This window comes from Entelurus aequoreus, linkage group LG27 (assembly GCF_033978785.1).
Source record: "Entelurus aequoreus isolate RoL-2023_Sb linkage group LG27, RoL_Eaeq_v1.1, whole genome shotgun sequence".
Classification (NCBI taxonomy): domain Eukaryota; kingdom Metazoa; phylum Chordata; class Actinopteri; order Syngnathiformes; family Syngnathidae; genus Entelurus; species Entelurus aequoreus.
The window spans coordinates 1,628,267-1,648,266 of NC_084757.1; the positions used below are offsets into that span (position 1 = coordinate 1,628,267).

The 20,000-nt window shown below is 38.7% G+C and overlaps 2 protein-coding genes across 4 annotated transcripts in view; one reads left to right on the forward strand and one right to left on the reverse strand.

The window, feature by feature from the left end:
• bcl6aa (BCL6A transcription repressor a) overlaps positions 1-3,534 on the reverse strand; it is a 45,477-nt gene extending 41,943 nt beyond the window's left edge. Inside the window, exon 1 of one of the 3 annotated variants that reach the window (XM_062039202.1) lies at positions 3,195-3,534. In XM_062039202.1, the coding sequence (XP_061895186.1) occupies positions 3,195-3,216 (22 nt within the window). In that variant the 5' untranslated portion in view covers positions 3,217-3,534. The remainder of the gene's footprint in view (positions 1-3,194) is intronic. The other 2 variants (XM_062039201.1, XM_062039203.1) reach the window with 2 other exon arrangements.
• smx5 overlaps positions 1-20,000 on the forward strand; it is a 91,927-nt gene that overhangs the window by 58,045 nt on the left and 13,882 nt on the right. The window lies entirely within an intron of this gene.

A 20,000-nucleotide genomic window follows, 5' to 3' on the forward strand; every position in this document is an offset into this window, starting at 1 on the left:
TGTATTATTTGTATTTATTTAATTTAATGAATAAATAAATAACATTTCCTAAAAAAAATAAAAAATTGACCAACATTTACAAAAAAATACCTTTTAAATTCTGTATTATTTCAGTGAAAGTATTTGGATGATAAATACTTCAAAATAATTCAACAATTACAGTAATTCCCTGTGAATTATCTACTGTAGCTTACTGTAACTTGTGATTTAATACACTTAATTACAGTGTATTATTTGTATTTATTTAATTTAATGAATAAATAAATAACATTTCCTAAAACAATAAATAAAAATTGGCCGGCATTTATAAAAAAAAAAGACTTTTTAAATTCCGTATTATTTCAATGAAAGTATTTGGATAATAAATACTTCAAAATAATTCAAAAATTACAGTAATTCCCTGTGAATTGTCTACAGTAGCTTACTGTAACTTGTGATTTAATACACTTAATTACAGTGTATTATTTGTATTTATTTAATTTAATGAATAAATAAATAACATTTGTTAAAAAAAATAAAAAATTGACCGACATTTACAAAAAAATATCTTTTAAATTCTGTATTATTTCAATGAAAGTATTTGGATAATAAATACTTCAAAATAATTCAACAATTACAGTAATTTCCTGTGAATTGTCTACAGTAGCTTACTGTAACTTGTGATTGAATACACTTAATTACAGTGTATTATTTGTATTTATTTAATTTAATGAATATATAAATAACATTTCCTAAAAAAAAAAAAAAATTGGCCGGCATTTATTTTAAAAAAAAGACCTTCTTTTAAATTCTGTATTATTTCAATGAAAGTATTTGGATAATAAATACTTCAAAATAATTCAACAATTACAGTAATCCCCTGTGAATTATCTACAGTAGCTTACTGTAACTTGTGATTGAATACACTTAATTACAGTGTATTATTTGTATTTATTTAATGTAATGAATAAATAAATAACATTTCCTAAAAAAAATAAAAATTGACCAACATTTACAAAAAAATACCTTTTAAATTCTGTATTATTTCAATGAAAGTATTTGGATATTAAATACTTCAAAATAAATCAACAATTACAGTAATTTCTTGTGAATTGTCTACGGTAGCTTACTGTAACTTGTGATTTAATACACCTAATTACAGTGTATTATTTGTATTTATTTAATTTAATGAATAAATCAATAACATTTCCTAAAAAAAATTTAAAAAATTCACCAACATTTACAAAAAAATACCTTTTAAATCCTGTATTATTTCAATGAAAGTATTTGGATAATAAATGCTTCAAAATAATTCAACAATCACAGTAATTCCCTGTGAATTATCTACAGTAGCTTACTGTAACTTGTGATTGAATACACTTAATTACAGTGTATTATTTGTATTTATTTAATTTAATGAATAAATAAATAACATTTCCTAAAAAAAAATGAAAAATTTACCAACATTTACAAAAAAATACCTTTTAAATTCTGTATTATTTCAATGAAAGTATTTGGATAATAAATACTTCAAAATAATTCAACAATTACAGTAATTTCCTGTGAATTATCTACAGTAGCTTACTGTAACTTGTGATTGAATACACTTAATTACAGTGTATTATTTGTATTTATTTAATTTAATGAATGAATAAATACAATTTCCTAAAAAAAATAAAAATTTGCCAGCATTTATAAAAAAAAAAGACCTTCTTTTAAATTCCGTATTATTTCAATGAAAGTATTTGGATAATAAATACTTCAAAATAATTCAACAATTACAGTAATCCCCTGTGAATTATCTACAGTAGCTTACTGTAACTTGTGATTTAATACACTTAATTACAGTGTATTATTTGTATTTATTTAATTTAATGAATAAATAAATAACATTTCCTAAAAAAAATGAAAAATTTACCAACATTTACAAAAAAATACCTTTTAAATTCTGTATTATTTCAATGAAAGTATTTGGATAATAAATACTTCAAAATAATTCAACAATTACAGTAATTTCCTGTGAATTGTCTACAGTAGCTTACTGTAACTTGTGATTGAATACACTTAATTACAGTGTATTATTTGTATTTATTTAATTTAATGAATATATAAATAACATTTCCTAAAAAAAAAAAAAAATTGGCCGGCATTTATTTAAAAAAAAAAGACCTTCTTTTAAATTCTGTATTATTTCAATGAAAGTATTTGGATAATAAATACTTCAAAACAATTAAACAATTACAGTAATCCCCTGTGAATTATCTACAGTAGCTTACTGTAACTTGTGATTTAATACACTTAATTACAGTGTATTATTTGTATTTATTTAATTTAATGAATAAATAAATAACATTTCCTAAAAAAAATAAAAATTTACCAACATTTACAAAAAAATACCTTTTAAATACTGTATTATTTCAATGAAAGTATTTGGATAATAAATACTTCAAAATAATTCAACAATTACAGTAATTCCCTGTGAATGATCTACAGTAGCTTACTGTAACTTGTGATTTAATACACTTAATTACAGTGTATTATTTGTATTTATTTAATTTAATGAATAAATAAATAACATTTCCTAAAAAAAATAAAAATTTTACCAACATTTACAAAAAAATACCTTTTAAATTCTGTATTAATTCAATGAAAGTATTTGGATAATAAATACTTCAAAATAATTCAACAATTACAGTAATTTCCTGTGAATGATCTACAGTAGCTTACTGTAACTTGTGATTGAATACACTTAATTACAGTGTATTATTTGTATTTATTTAATTTATTGAATAAATAAATACAATTTCCTAAAAAAAATAAAAATTTGCCAGCATTTATAAAAAAAAAGACCTTCTTTTAAATTACGTATTATTTCAATGAAAGTATTTGGATAATAAATACTTGAAAATAATTCAACAATTACAGTAATTCCCTGTGAATTATCTACAGTAGCTTACTGTAACTTGTGATTTAATACACTTAATTACAGTGTATTATTTGTATTTATTTAATCTAATGAATAAATAAATAACCTTCCCTAAAAAAAAAAAAAAATGGCCGGCATTTATAAAAAAAAAGACCTTCTTTTAAATTCTGTATTATTTCAATGAAAGTATTTGGATAATAAATACTTCAAAATAATTCAACAGGTAACGCTAATAGTTGACATTTTAAATGAATATCATATAAATATGAAATATATGTATATATATCACCTTTCTGTTGGGAGTGAGGCATGTTGAGACGTGTAGCGAAGCCTTCACTGCAAGTCAGCGGTCCTCTTTTCTCTCCCGCACTCGGTTCTCCTGCAGGGTCCGGGACGGTCTTCTCGGGCAAGTTCTGCGCGGGTTCTGGCCTTCCTCCGATACCGCCGCTCAGCTTTTCCGTGAATGCGAGGAGCGCGGGGCAAAGTCCGATTTTTTTGTGTGTGTGTGTGTGTGTGTGTGGGGCGGAGATTAAAACAAATAATCCCAGTTTTTGGACGTATAATTCATTTGAAGGAAGAGTCTAAAATCCCATTAGAGCGCAGGAAGGGCAGACTAGCTGTGCCTTTAGCACGGCGAGCGAGCGAGCGCAGAGGTCGGCCATCTGCCGCATCAGACTTTTTTTTTTCTTTTTTTTTCCTCCTGAGGACACATTGTTTGATAAACACGCTTTTACACAACAAACATGTCAGTGTCCTGCAGCAGTAATCTACCTCAGATTATCTCAATCCATGCAAGCAGATATTGCTCTTTATAACCGCGCCCGGCGTGGCGAGGTGGGCGAGGGGGGGGGGGGCGGGACGTTACGTCACGCCAGCTGTCACTCTGACCCCCGCGGCCGATCGGAAGGTGAGCAAAGAAAAAACCCCCCAAAAAAACGGCGCGGGTCAGCCAGTGTCGAGGGGGAAATGTTGCCCACTCACTTTAGTAATCGCCGATCACTCCAGCAGCACTGAGAGCGGACTCGGTCAAACTACCTCGAGGTGATGTTGCCATTTTCAAAGTTATTGACTCAAAAAAAAAATGCTCCGTCGTAAGTAAAGTAAGGTTCCACCCTTTCGAAAATGCGCTAGCTCCATGCTAATTTACATGGGAAATGCCATATACATGCTACCAATTAGCATGAGCGATATTACATGGCGATTTTAAACACCTCCAAATGTGTTCATGACAACTACAACTAAGTTATTGACTCAATAAAAAGTCGTAAGTAAAGTAAGGCTCCACCCTTTCGAAAATGCGCTAGCTCCATGCTAATTTACATCGAAAAATGCCATATACATGCTACCGATTAGCATTAGCGATTTTACATGGCGATTTCTAACACCTCCAAATGTGTTAATGACAACTACAACTAAGTTATTGACTCAATAAAAAGTCGGAAGTAAAGTAAGGCTCGACCCTTTCGAAAATGCGCTAGCTCCATGCTAATTTACATCGAAAAATTCCATATACATGCTACCGATTAGCAGGAGTGATTTTACATGGCGATTTCAAACACCTCCAAATGTGTTAATGACAACTACAACTAAGTTATTGACTCAATAAGAAGTCGGAACTAAACTAAGGCTCGACCCTTTCGAAAATGCGCTAGCTCCATGCTAATTTACATCGAAAAATGCCATATTCATGCTACCGATTAGCATTAGCGATTTTACATGGCGATTTCAAACACCTCCAAATGTGTTAACGACAACTACAACTAAGTTATTGACTCAATAAAAAGTCGTAAGTAAAGTAAGGCTCCACCCTTTCGAAAATGTGCTAGCTCCATGTTAATTTACATCGAAAAATGCCATATACATGCTTCCGATTAGCGTTAGCGATTTTACATGGCGATTTCTAACACCTCCAAATGTGTTAATGACAACTACAACTAAGTTATAGACTCAATAAAAAGTCATAAGTAAAGTAAGGCTCCACCCTTTTGAAAATGCGCTAGCTCCATGCTAATTTACATCGAAAAATGCCGTATACATGCTACCGATTAGCATTAGCGATTTTACATGGCGATTTCAAACACCTCCAAATGTGTTAATGACAACTACAACTAAGTTATTGACTCAATAAAAAGTCGTAAGTAAAGTAAGGCTTCACTCTTTCGAAAATGCGCTAGCTCCATGCTAATTTACATCGAAAAAGGCCATATACATGCTACCGATTAGCATTAGCAATTTTACATGGCGATTTCTAACACCTCCAAATGTGTTAATGACAACTACAACTAAGTTATTGACTCAATAAAAAGTCGTAAGTAAAGTAAGGCTCCACCCTTTCGGAAATGCGCTAGCTCCATGCTAATTTACATCGAAAATGCCATATACATGCTACCGATTAGCATGAGTGATTTTACATGGCGATTACAAACACCTCCAAATGTATTAATGACAACTACAACTAAGTTATAGACTCAATAAAAAGTCGTAAGTAAAGTAAGGCTCCACCCTTTTGAAAATGCGCTAGCTCCATGCTAATTTACATAGAAAAATGCCATAAACATGCTACCAATTAGCATGAGCGATATTACATGGTGATTTTAAACACCTCCAAATGTGTTAATGACAACTACAACTAAGTTATTGACTCAATAAAAAGTCGTAAGTAAAGTAAGGCTCCACCCTTTCGAAAATGCGCTAGCTCCATGCTAATTTACATCGAAAAATGCCATATACATGCTACCGATTAGCATTAGCAATTTTACATGGCGATTTCTAACACCTCCAAATGTGTTAATGACAACTACAACTAAGTTATTGACTCAATAAAAAGTCGTAAGTAAAGTAAGGCTCCACCCTTTCGAAAATGCGCTAGCTCCATGCTAATTTACATCGAAAAATGCCATACACATGCTACAAATTAGCATGAGCGATTTTACATGGCGATTTCAAACACCTCCAAATGTGTTAATGACAACTACAACTAAGTTATTGACTCAATAAAAAGTCGTAAGTAAAGTAAGGCTCCACCCTTCCGAAAATGCGCTAGCTCCATGCTAATTTACATCGAAAAATGCCATATACATGCTACCGATTAGCATGAGTGATTTTACATGGCGATTTCAAACACCTCCAAATGTGTTAATGACAAGTACAACTAAGTTATTGACTCAATAAAAAGTCGTAAGTAAAGTAAGGCTCCACCCTTTCGAAAATGTGCTAGCTCCATGCTAATTTACATCGGGAAATACCATTTACATGCCACCGATTAGCATTAGCGATTTTACATGGCGATTTTAAACACCTCCAAATGTGTTAATGACAACTACAACGAAGTTATTGACTCAATAAAAAGTCGTAAGTAAAGTAAGGCTCCACCCTTTCGGAAATGCGCTAGCTCCATGCTAATTTACTTCGAAAAATGCCATACACATGCTACAAATTAGCATGAGCGATTTTACATGGCGATTTCAAACACCTCCAAATGTGTTAATGACAACTACAACGAAGTTATCGACTCAATAAAAAGTCGTAAGTAAAGTAAGACTCCACCCTTTCGAAAATGCGCTAGCTCCATGCTAATTTACATCGAAAATGCCATATACATGCTACCGATTAGCATGAGTGATTTTACATGGCGATTTCAAACACCTCCAAATGTATTAATGAAAACTACAACTAAGTTATAGACTCAATAAAAAGTCGTAAGTAAAGTAAGGCTCCACCCTTTTGAAAATGCGCTAGCTCCATGCTAATTTACATAGAAAAATGCCATATACATGCTACCGATTAGTATTAAAGATTTTACATGGCGATTTCAAACACCTCCAAATGTGTTAATGACAACTACAACTAAGTTATTGACTCAATAAAAAGTAGGAAGTAAAGTAAGGCTCGACCCTTTCGAAAATGCGCTAGCTCCATGCTAATTTACATCGAAAAATGCCATATACATGCTACCAATTAGCATGAGTGATATTACATGGCGATTTCTAACACCTCCAAATGTGTTAATGACAACTACAACTAAGTTATTGACTCAATAAGAAGTCGGAACTAAACTAAGGCTCGACCCTTTCGAAAATGCGCTAGCTCCATGCTAATTTACATCGAAAAATGCCATATTCATGCTACCGATTAGCATTAGCGATTTTACATGGCGATTTCAAACACCTCCAAATGTGTTAACGACAACTACAACTAAGTTATTGACTCAATAAAAAGTCGTAAGTAAAGTAAGGCTCCACCCTTTCGAAAATGTGCTAGCTCCATGTTAATTTACATCGAAAAATGCCATATACATGCTTCCGATTAGCGTTAGCGATTTTACATGGCGATTTCTAACACCTCCAAATGTGTTAATGACAACTACAACTAAGTTATAGACTCAATAAAAAGTCATAAGTAAAGTAAGGCTCCACCCTTTTGAAAATGCGCTAGCTCCATGCTAATTTACATCGAAAAATGCCGTATACATGCTACCGATTAGCATTAGCAATTTTACATGGCGATTTCAAACACCTCCAAATGTGTTAATGACAACTACAACTAAGTTATTGACTCAATAAAAAGTCGTAAGTAAAGTAAGGCTCCACCCTTTCGGAAATGCGCTAGCTCCATGCTAATTTACATCGAAAATGCCATATACATGCTACCGATTAGCATGAGTGATTTTACATGGCGATTACAAACACCTCCAAATGTATTAATGACAACTACAACTAAGTTATAGACTCAATAAAAAGTCGTAAGTAAAGTAAGGCTCCACCCTTTTGAAAATGCGCTAGCTCCATGCTAATTTACATAGAAAAATGCCATAAACATGCTACCAATTAGCATGAGCGATATTACATGGTGATTTTAAACACCTCCAAATGTGTTAATGACAACTACAACTAAGTTATTGACTCAATAAAAAGTCGTAAGTAAAGTAAGGCTCCACCCTTTCGAAAATGCGCTAGCTCCATGCTAATTTACATCGAAAAATGCCATATACATGCTACCGATTAGCATTAGCAATTTTACATGGCGATTTCTAACACCTCCAAATGTGTTAATGACAACTACAACTAAGTTATTGACTCAATAAAAAGTCGTAAGTAAAGTAAGGCTCCACCCTTTCGAAAATGCGCTAGCTCCATGCTAATTTACATCGAAAAATGCCATACACATGCTACAAATTAGCATGAGCGATTTTACATGGCGATTTCAAACACCTCCAAATGTGTTAATGACAACTACAACTAAGTTATTGACTCAATAAAAAGTCGTAAGTAAAGTAAGGCTCCACCCTTCCGAAAATGCGCTAGCTCCATGCTAATTTACATCGAAAAATGCCATATACATGCTACCGATTAGCATGAGTGATTTTACATGGCGATTTCAAACACCTCCAAATGTGTTAATGACAAGTACAACTAAGTTATTGACTCAATAAAAAGTCGTAAGTAAAGTAAGGCTCCACCCTTTCGAAAATGTGCTAGCTCCATGCTAATTTACATCGGGAAATACCATTTACATGCCACCGATTAGCATTAGCGATTTTACATGGCGATTTTAAACACCTCCAAATGTGTTAATGACAACTACAACGAAGTTATTGACTCAATAAAAAGTCGTAAGTAAAGTAAGGCTCCACCCTTTCGGAAATGCGCTAGCTCCATGCTAATTTACTTCGAAAAATGCCATACACATGCTACAAATTAGCATGAGCGATTTTACATGGCGATTTCAAACACCTCCAAATGTGTTAATGACAACTACAACGAAGTTATCGACTCAATAAAAAGTCGTAAGTAAAGTAAGACTCCACCCTTTCGAAAATGCGCTAGCTCCATGCTAATTTACATCGAAAATGCCATATACATGCTACCGATTAGCATGAGTGATTTTACATGGCGATTTCAAACACCTCCAAATGTATTAATGAAAACTACAACTAAGTTATAGACTCAATAAAAAGTCGTAAGTAAAGTAAGGCTCCACCCTTTTGAAAATGCGCTAGCTCCATGCTAATTTACATAGAAAAATGCCATATACATGCTACCGATTAGTATTAAAGATTTTACATGGCGATTTCAAACACCTCCAAATGTGTTAACGACAACTGCAACTAAGTTATTGACTCAATAAAAAGTCGTAAGTAAAGTAAGGCTCCACCCTTTCGAAAATGTGCTAGCTCCATGTTAATTTACATCGAAAAATGCCATATACATGCTACCGATTAGCATTAGCGATTTTACATGGCGATTTCTAACACCTCCAAATGTGTTAATGACAACTACAACTAAGTTATTGACTCAATAAAAAGTCGTAAGTAAAGTAAGGCTCCACCTTTTCGAAAATGTGCTAGCTCCATGTTAATTTACATCGAAAAATGCCATATACATGCTACCGATTAGCATTAGCGATTTTACATGGCGATTTCTAACACCTCCAAATGTGTTAATGACAACTACAACTAAGTTATTGACTCAATAAAAAGTCGTAAGTAAAGTAAGGCTCCACCCTTTCGAAAATGCGCTAGCTCCATGTTAATTGACATCGAAAAATATCATATACATGCTACCGATTAGCATTAGCGATTTTACATGGCGATTTCTAACACCTCCAAATGTGTTAATGACAACTACAACTAAGTTATTGACTCAATAAAAAGTCGTAAGTAAAGTAAGGCTCCACCCTTTCGAAAATGCGCTAGCTCCATGCTAATTTACATCGGGAAATACCATTTGCATGCTACCAACTAGCATTAGCGATTTTACATGGCGATTTCAAACACCTCCAAATGTGTTAATGACAACTACAACTAAGTTATTGACTCAATAAAAAGTCGGAAGTAAAGTAAGGCTCCACCGTTCCGAAAATGCGCTAGCTCCATGCTAATTTACATCGAAAAATGCGATATACATGCTACCGATTAGCATGAGTGATTTTACATGGCGATTTCAAACACCTCCAAATGTGTTAATGACAACTATAACTAAGAAACTGCTGGTGCGTAATAAGTACAGTACTTACAGTATTGACACTTTTTAGGGCGCAACACAAGACGAGATTCAGCCAGGACTGAACTGGCGAGCCAACGTTACGTCTTGGACTTGTAACTGTCAGACATGTGATAATGAAACAAAGGCGGCAGTTATCATAATCGGCTCGTTTTTAAATGTTGCAATAAGACTGAGGATGTATTGTCAAACATAATTAATATTTATTAGTACACACGAAAGTACCACAAATTGGTTGGGTTGAGTACCGGTAGTGATTCTCAGGTACCGGTACTTGGTACCATGTGCGTTTAAATGTCCTTTTGTTAGCGTTTTCAGTTGGAATTGGGAAGCGATCAATGTGCTTGCTGCCAGCTGGCAATTGACACGCTCTAGCTCTTAGCTAGCGATTAGCCTGCCCGTTACTACCTAGCAATCGACACGCTAGCTGCCAGGTAACGATTAACATGCTAGTTTCCTACTAGCGAATAGCTAGTTGATAGCTGGAAATTAGCACCCTGGTTGCCAGATAGCAATTAGCGCACTAGCTGTTAGCAAGCAACTAACAAGTATTTTGCGAGCTGACAATTAACACACCGATTTCCAGATAGCGATTAGCCTGCCAGCAATTGACGTGCTAGCAATTGGTGGAATAGTTAGTGATCAGCTAGGGGGCAATCAACGTGCTAGCTGCCAGCTTGCATTTAATGTTAGTTGCCAGTTGCTACCTTGCGATTATCATGCCAGCTCCAATCTAGCGATTAACACAATAGTTAGCAATTAACACTCCATCAACTATGTAGCGATTAACTTGTTAGCTGTCAACTAGCAATTAATAACTAGTTGGCTGCAAGCTAGTGATTAGTGCACTAGCTATCGAGTCATTAACATGTTAGCTGTTATCAAGCGATTAGCGCACAAGCTCCTATCTAGCGATTAGCTTGCCAGCTGCTAGTTATCAAATTGCGCGTTAGCTGGCGATAAAAATGCATTTAGTAATACTAGCTAGTGATTAGTGCACTAGCTATCTAGTGATTAACATGTTAGCTGTTATCAAGCGATTAGTGCACCAGATCCTATCTAGCGATTAGCTTGCCAGCTGCTAGCTATCAAATTGTGCATTAGCTGCTAATAAAAATGTATTTGGTAATATTAGCTAGTGATTAGTGCACTAGCTATCTAGTGATTAACATGTTAGCTGTTATCAAGCGATTAGCGCACCAGCTCCTATTTAGCGATTAGCTTGCCATCTGTTAGCTATCAAATTGCGCATTAGCCGCTGATAAAAATGTATTTAGTAATACTAGCTAGTTATAGCTAGTAATTAGTGCACTAGCTATCTAGTGATTAACATGTTAGCTGTTATCAAGCGATTAGCGCACCAGCACCTATCTAGCGATTAGCTTGCCAGCTGCTAGCTATCAAATTGCGCGTTAGCTGCTGATAAAAAAAATATTTAGTAAAACTAGCTATTGATTAGTGCACTAGCTATCTAGTGGATACAATTTTAGCTGTTATCAAGCATTTAGCGCACCCGTTCCTATCTAGCGATTAGCTTGTCAGCTGCTAGCTATCAAATTGCGGCGTTAGCTGCTGATAGAAATGTATTTAGTAATACTAGCTAGTGATTAGTGTACTAGCTATCTAGTGATTAACATGTTAGCTGTTATGAAGCGATTAGCGCACCAGCTCCTGTCTAGCGATTAGCTTGCCAGCTGCCAGCTATCAAATTGCGCGTTAGCTTCTGATATAAATGTATTTAATAATACTAGCTAGTGATTAGTGTACTAGCTATCTAGTGATTAACATGTTAGCTGTTATGAAGCGATTAGCGCACCAGCTCTTATTTAGCGATTAGCTTGCCATCTGTTAGCTATCAAATTGCGCATTAGCCGCTGATAAAAATGTATTTAGTAATACTAGCTAGTTATAGCTAGTAATTAGTGCACTAGCTATCTAGTGATTAACATGTTAGCTGTTATCAAGCGATTAGCGCACCAGCACCTATTTAGCGATTAGCTTGCCAGCTGCTAGCTATCAAATTGCGCGTTAGCTGCTGATAAAAAAAAATATTTAGTAAAACTAGCTATTGATTAGTGCACTAGCTATCTAGTGGATACAATTTTAGCTGTTATCAAGCATTTAGCGCACCCGTTCCTATCTAGCGATTAGCTTGCCAGCTGCTAGCTATCAAATTGCGGCGTTAGCTGCTGATAGAAATGTATTTAGTAATACTAGCTAGTGATTAGTGTACTAGCTATCTAGTGATTAACATGTTAGCTGTTATGAAGCGATTAGCGCACCAGCTCCTGTCTAGCGATTAGCTTGCCAGCTGCCAGCTATCAAATTGCGCGTTAGCCGCTGATATAAATGTATTTAGTAATACTAACGCAGTTTGTCGTTGAAACTTGTAATCGTTACATCCCTGCTGCCTCATGGGAACTACTTAATATTGTGAATTATATTTATATAGCGCTTTTCTCTAGTGACTCAAGGTGCTCTTACATAGTGAAACCCAATATCTAAGTTACATTTAAACCAATGTGGGTGGCACTGGGAGCAGGTGGGTCAAGTGTCTTGCCCGAGGACACAACGACAGTGACTAGGATGGCGGAAGCGGGGATCGAACCTGGAACCCTCAAGTTGCTGGCACGGCCACTCTACCAACCGAGCTATATTCCCCCCCCCCCTCCCATATGGATGAGGTTTTTGTGGAAATTGGATTTAAGAATGAACAAAAATCTTGCACATAATAATAATAAGAATTATAATAGATTTTATTATTAAAAAGCACTTTACATTGAGTAAAAAACCTCAAAGTGCTATAGTGTATTAAAAAAACCAAAATAAAAACAAAAACTAGAACAGCCAAATAGCTAAAACTAGTATGCATATATCTAAAAAAAGGCTTTTTTAAAAAGAAGGGTTTTTAAGCCTTGTTTAAAAGCATCCACAGTCTGTGGTACCCTCAGGTGGTCAGGGAGAGCGTTCCACAGACTGGGAGCGGCGGAGCAGAAAGCCCGGTCTCCCATTGTTCGTAGCTTTGTCCTCGGAGGTTGGAGGAGGCTAGCCTGTCCGGAGCGGAGGTGTGCGTGTCGGAGTTGGCTCTTATTGTGAAGGGCAAAACCGTTTCCGCTGCTGAAGTCGGCTTGAAGGCTCTGACGAGAAGATGGGAGCGAGCGAGGCTCGCGTCCAAGCGCTCATGGCGGGATAATCTGCGGGATGAGCGGACTGGCGTTGGGCCAATCCCGCTAAAGCCAAATTAGTCCAACACATTTCCATCAGAGTCCAGACTAACCAGCTGAGCCCTCGGGGACGCTGGCGGCAAATGACCGTCAGATCCCTGGTGATCCCGGGATAAACGTCTCACGCGGCGGATTAACGCTGACACACCAGTGAAAGGACAAACTTTCACTGCCATTCTTCCTCTTTCCCGCCTTTTTCAGCGACGGGACAGAGATGCCCCGGAGGACCCGGCGTCCACAAAGACCGTCGGCGTACTCCGCCGCCACTCCTGCCCCCGGACTGTTGGAGGTTTATAAGGGTGACCTTAATCATCAGGGGGTATTTGGCTTCCATCGGGCGAGGCATGGCATGTGTTGCACTGGCAGGCATCAAAAACCGAGCGGGGGGTTGGGGGGGGGGCAAGGTCGGGTCCGCCGGGCGTAATCCATATCATCCCGTTACACAGGCGGCGTGCCCTGCCGCCGGCCCCCGGGCGCCCGGAGGCGACGGGCACGTTTTGATGTGGATAATGATGCGGGATTAGGTTGTCATGTGATGGCTTATTTCAAGGAACAAAAGGAGGATCAGGCGGATTCTTGTCAAAGGGACGGACTCTGTCGCTGCTGGTGTGACATGTTTATTTACATCATCAATCATCAGTACTGTACGCCGTGTTCGAGCCTCATGTAGTCCTCCCAGTCCAGTTCAGTTTGCTACATTTAGAACGGTCCGGATGTGGGTCATGTAGTGGTTTCACATAGCCCTCCGACTCAGTGGGGGTTGGTGATTTTTTTGCTGGGTTAGGGAAAGGCAGCGTCCTCAGACAGGTTTGGGCACTTAGAAAATAGGGCTCTTAACTTTTAGGGACAATGAAGGTCCCAAAGTACCCCAACCAGGACCATCTTTCCCCTGAAGGTCCCAAAGTACCCCAACATGGACCATCTTTTCCCTGAAGGTCCAAAAAACTACCCCAAACAGGACCATCTTTTCCCTGAAGGTCCAAAAAACTACCCCAAACAGGACCATCTTCGCCCTGAAGGTCCCATAGTACCCCAAACAGGAGCATCTTCGCCCTGAAGTTCCCAAAGTACCCCAAACAGGACCATCTTCGCCCTGAAGTTCCCAAAGTACCCCAAACAGGACCATCTTCGCCCTGAAGTTCCCAAAGTACCCCAAACAGGACCATCTTCGCCCTGAAGTTCCCAAAGTACCCCAAACAGGACCATCTTCGCCCTGAAGGTCCCATAGTACCCCAAACAGGACCATCTTCGCCCTGAAGTTCCCAAAGTACCCCAAACAGGACCATCTTTGCCCTGAAGGTCCCATAGTACCCCAAACAGGACCATCTTCGCCCTGAAGTTCCCAAAGTACCCCAAACAGGAGCATCTTTGCCCTGAAGTTCCCAAAGTACCCCAAACAGGACCATCTTCGCCCTGAAGTTCCCAAAGTACCCCAAACAGGACCATCTTCGCCCTGAAGTTCCCAATGTACCCCAAACAGGACCATCTTCGCCCTGAAGGTCCCAAAGTACCCCAAACAGGACCATCTTCGCCCTGAAGGTCCCATAGTACCCCAAACAGGACCATCTTCGCCCTGAAGTTCCCAAAGTACCCCAAACAGGACCATCTTCGCCCTGAAGGTCCCATAGTACTCCAAACAGGACCATCTTCGCCCTGAAGGTCCCAAAGTACACCAAACAGGACTTACCGCCAAAAGACACTGTGCTCCAAAAGGTTCGAAATGTACCTAAAAGAGTCTGAGCGGCAAAGTCCATGGACTCAGGAAAGGACTAACAGACCTGAAGGTCCAAAAGTACCCCAAACAGGACCATCTTCGCCCTGAAGGTCCCATAGTACCCCAAACAGGACCATCTTCGCCCTGAAGTTCCCAAAGTACCCCAAACAGGACCATCTTCGCCCTGAAGGTCCCATAGTACTCCAAACAGGACCATCTTCGCCCTGAAGGTCCCAAAGTACCCCAAACAGGACCATCTTCGCCCTGAAGTTCCCAAAGTACCCCAAACAGGACCATCTTCGCCCTGAAGGTCCCATAGTACTCCAAACAGGACCATCTTCGCCCTGAAGGTCCCAAAGTACACCAAACAGGACTTACCGCCAAAAGACACTGTGCTCCAAAAGGTTCGAAATGTACCTAAAAGAGTCTGAGCGGCAAAGTCCATGGACTCAGGAAAGGACTAACAGACCTGAAGGTCCAAAAGTACCCCAAACAGGACCATCTTCGCCCTGAAGGTCCCATAGTACCCCAAACAGGACCATCTTCGCCCTGAAGGTCCCAAAGTACCCCAAACAGGACTTACCGCCAAAAGACACGGTGCTCCAAAAGGTTCGAAATGTACCTAAAAGAGTCTGAGCGGCAAAGTCCATGGACTCAGGAAAGGACTAACAGACCTGAAGGTCCAAAAGTATCCCAAACAGGACCATCTTTGCGCTGAAGTTCCCAAAGTACCCCAAACAGGACCATCTTCGCCCTGAAGGTCCCATAGTACCCCAAACAGGACCATCTTCGCCCTGAAGGTCCCAAAGTACCCCAAACAGGACTTACCACCAAAAGACACAGTGCTCCAAAAAGGTTCAAAATGTACTCAGAGAGTCTAAGCAGCGTCGTCCATGGACTCAGGAAAGGACTAACAGACCTGAAGGTCCCAAAGTACCCCAAACAGGACCATCTTCCCCTAATGGTTCAAAAGTACTCCAAACAGGACCATCTTCCCCTAAAGGTCTCAAAGTACCCCAAACAGGACTTACCACCAAAGGGCCCAGAGTTCTAAAAGGTCCAAAATGTACCCAAAGAGTCTGAGTGGCAGATCTGGGACCCTTTGGGTTACCCTGTTATCATTGGGACAACTTGGGTTCTTTTGGAACCCTGCCAGACCCCTCCGGGGTTAAATGATTCAATTTAAACCATGTAGATACTTAGAACATACAAGTTTCTCCAAAAAGATTGGGACCTATTTACTTTTACTTGTAAATTCCATGGACTCAGGAAAGGATCAACAGACCTAAACAGGACCACCCGCTTGGTTTTGGTAAAACGGACTTACCACCAAAAGACCCGCTGCTCCAAAAGGTCTGAAATGTATCCAAAGAGTCTGAGTGGCAGAGCTGGGCCCCTTTGGGTTACCCTTTTTTATTATTGGGACCACTTGTGTTCTTTTGGGAACCTCCCAGACCCTTTCTGGGTTAAATGATTCAATTTGAACCACATTTATACTTAGAAGACAAAGGTGTCCCCAAAGGGATTGGGGCCTATTTACTTTTATATGAAAAGTCCATGGTCTCAGGAAAGGACTAACAAACCTCAGTGTCCCAAAGTAACCCAAAAGGACCATCTGCCACCTTATGGTCCCAAAGTACCCCAAAACAGACTAATCTCTTAAAGTTCTGGTGCGCCAAAAGTTCCGAAATGTACCCAAAGAGTCTGAGTAGCAGGACTAGGGCCCTTTTGGGTTACCCCCTTAATCATTGGGACCACTTGTGTTCTTTTGGGACCCTCCCATACCCTTCCAGTTTTAAATGATTCAATTTGAACATGCAGTAGTCTCCAGGGGGATTGGGGAACATTTACTTTTACTTGAAAAGTCCATGGTCTCAGGAAAGGACTAACAGACTTGAAGGTGCCAAAGTACTTCAGAAGGTCCATCATCCCCCTAAAGGTCCCAAAGTACCTTGAAACGGACTGACCAGTAAAACCCCTGGTATTTCAAAGATCTGAAACATACCCAGTCACGTCCAGGAAAGGACTAACAGACTTGAAGGTACCAAAGTACCCTGAAACGGACTGACCAGTAAAACCCCTGGTGCTTTCAAAGATCTGAAACATACCCAGTCACGTCCAGGAAAGGACTAACAGACTTGAAGGTCCCAAAGTACTTTAGAAGGTCCAACGTCCCCCTAACGGTCCCAAGTACCCTGAAACGGACTGACCAGTAAACCCCCCGGTGCTTTCAAAGATCTGAAACATACCCACTCACGTCCAGGAAAGGACTAACAGACTTGAAGGTCCCAAAGTACCCTGAAACGGACTGACCAGTAAACCCCCCGGTGCTTTCAAAGATCTGAAACATACCCAGTCACGTCCAGGAAAGGACTAACAGACTTGAAGGTACCAAAGTACCCTGAAACGGACTGACCAGTAAAACCCCTGGTGCTTTCAAAGATCTGAAACATACCCAGTCACGTCCAGGAAAGGACTAACAGACTTGAAGGTCCCAAAGTACTTTAGAAGGTCCAACGTCCCCCTAACGGTCCCAAGTACCCTGAAACGGACTGACCAGTAAACCCCCCGGTGCTTTCAAAGATCTGAAACATACCCACTCACGTCCAGGAAAGGACTAACAGACTTGAAGGTCCCAAAGTACTTCAGAAGGACCACCGTCCTCCTAAAAGTCCCAAAGTACCTTGAAACGGACTGACCAGTAAAACCCCCGGTATTTCAAAGATCTGAAACATACCCAGTCACGTCCAGGAAAGGACTAACAGACTTGAAGGTCCCAAAGTACCCTGAAACGGACTGACCAGTAAAACCCCTGGTGCTTTCAAAGATCTGAAACATACCCAGTCACGTCCAGGAAAGGACTAACATACTTGAAGGTCCCAAAGTACTTCAGAAGGTCCATCATCCCCCTAAAAGTCCCAAAGTACCTTGAAATGGACTGACCAGTAAAACCCACGGTGCTTTCAAAGATCTGAAACGTACCCAGTCACGTCCAGGAAAGGACTAACAGACTTGAAGGTACCAAAGTACCCTGAAATGGACTGACCAGTAAAACCCCCAGTGCTTTCAAAGATCTGAAACGTACCCAGTCACGTCCAGGAAAGGACTAACAGACTTGAAGGTCCCAAAGTACTTTAGAAGGTCCAACGTCCCCCTAACGGTCCCAAGTACCCTGAAACGGACTGACCAGTAAACCCCCCGGTGCTTTCAAAGATCTGAAACATACCCAGTCCTGTCCAGGAAAGGACTAACAGACTTGAAGGTCCCAAAGTACTTCAGAAGGTCCATCCTCCCCCTAAAGGTCCCAAAGTACCCTGAAACGGACTGACCAGTAAACCCCCCGGTGTTTCAAAGGTCTGGAACGTACCCAGTCACGTCCAGGAAAGGACTAACAGACTTGAAGGTCCCAAAGTAACCTGAAACGGACTGACCAGTAAACCCCCCGGTGTTTCAAAGATCTGAAACATACCCAGTCACGTCCAGGAAAGGACTAACAGACTTGAAGGTCCCAAAGTACTTCAGAAGGTCCATCATCCCCCTAAAAGTCCCAAAGTACCTTGAAACGGACTGACCAGTAAAACCCACGGTGCTTTCAAAGATCTGAAACGTACCCAGTCACGTCCAGGAAAGGACTAACAGACTTGAAGGTACCAAAGTACCCTGAAACGGACTGACCAGTAAAACCCCTGGTGCTTTCAAAGATCTGAAACGTACCCAGTCACGTCCAGGAAAGGACTAACAGACTTGAAGGTCCCAAAGTACTTCAGAAGGACCAAGTACCCTGAAACGGACTGACCAGTAAACCCCCCGGTGTTTCAAAGGTCTGGAACGTACCCAGTCCCGTCACACTCGTGGTGTCATCTCCGCATGTTTGGTCCAGGTACTAAAAGGTACCACTTCTGTCAGTGGAAATGTGTCCAGTAGAACCGCACAATCAATGACCAGCTTTTGCGGGGATTGGGCTTAAAATCTTGCCAATCATTTCCCGCCATTTAGTGAAAAAGGAGGACAACATTCCAGCTTTGGTCCCGCAGTCTGTCTCCCCAAGTCCACTACCCTGAGCAGGTCCTTGGTCTTCCTCATCACGTGTAATCCAGCTCCTCCATGGTTTCCTTGTTGTGGAAACACGCCACTCCCGGAGCTCCATGGCGGCGATCAGCTGTTTGAATCTTTTCTGCCACCGATTAGAATCTTCTGCTTTTCAGCAGGAAGGAACACATCTGAACAGTCTGTGGGGCAAGGGGGACCATCTTTTGGGACGCGCTTCAACTGCTTCCTACTTGTCTTGCATTCAAATGAATGGCATTCAATGCTCACAATTATGACATGTGACATATAACTCACTTTCAGGTAAGAAATATGGGATGAAAATGTTTACAATAGATCAAACTTTTTGACTTGGGGGCCCCATTGGGCTTAAAAAAATTTGGTCGAGGGACCAAAAGCCAACTGCATGTAAAGTAAAAGTAGTTATATACAGTATATATATATATATATATATATATATATATATATATATATATATATATATATATATATATATATATATATATATATATATATATACACATATATATATATACATACATATTAATATATATACATACATATTAACACATATATATATATATACACATACATATATACACATATATACATACACATACATATATATACACATATACATATATATATACACATACATATATACATACACACATATATATGTATGTGTATATATATCTGTATGTGTGTATATAATAATGTGTATGTATATATATATATGTATGTGTATATATATGTATGTGTATATGTGTATGTATGTATATACATGTATATATGTATGTGTATGTATATATATGTGTGTATATATGTATGTATATATATATATGTGTATATATATGTGTATATATATTTATATATGTGTATATACGTATGTATATACTGTATATGTATATATGTGTATGTATATATATATATATGTATGTGTATATATGTATGTATATATATATATGTGTATATATGTATGTATATGTGTATATATGTATGTATATATGTGTATATATATTTATATATATATGTGTATATACATATGTATATACTGTATATGTATATATGTGTATGTATATATATATATATATGTATGTGTATATATG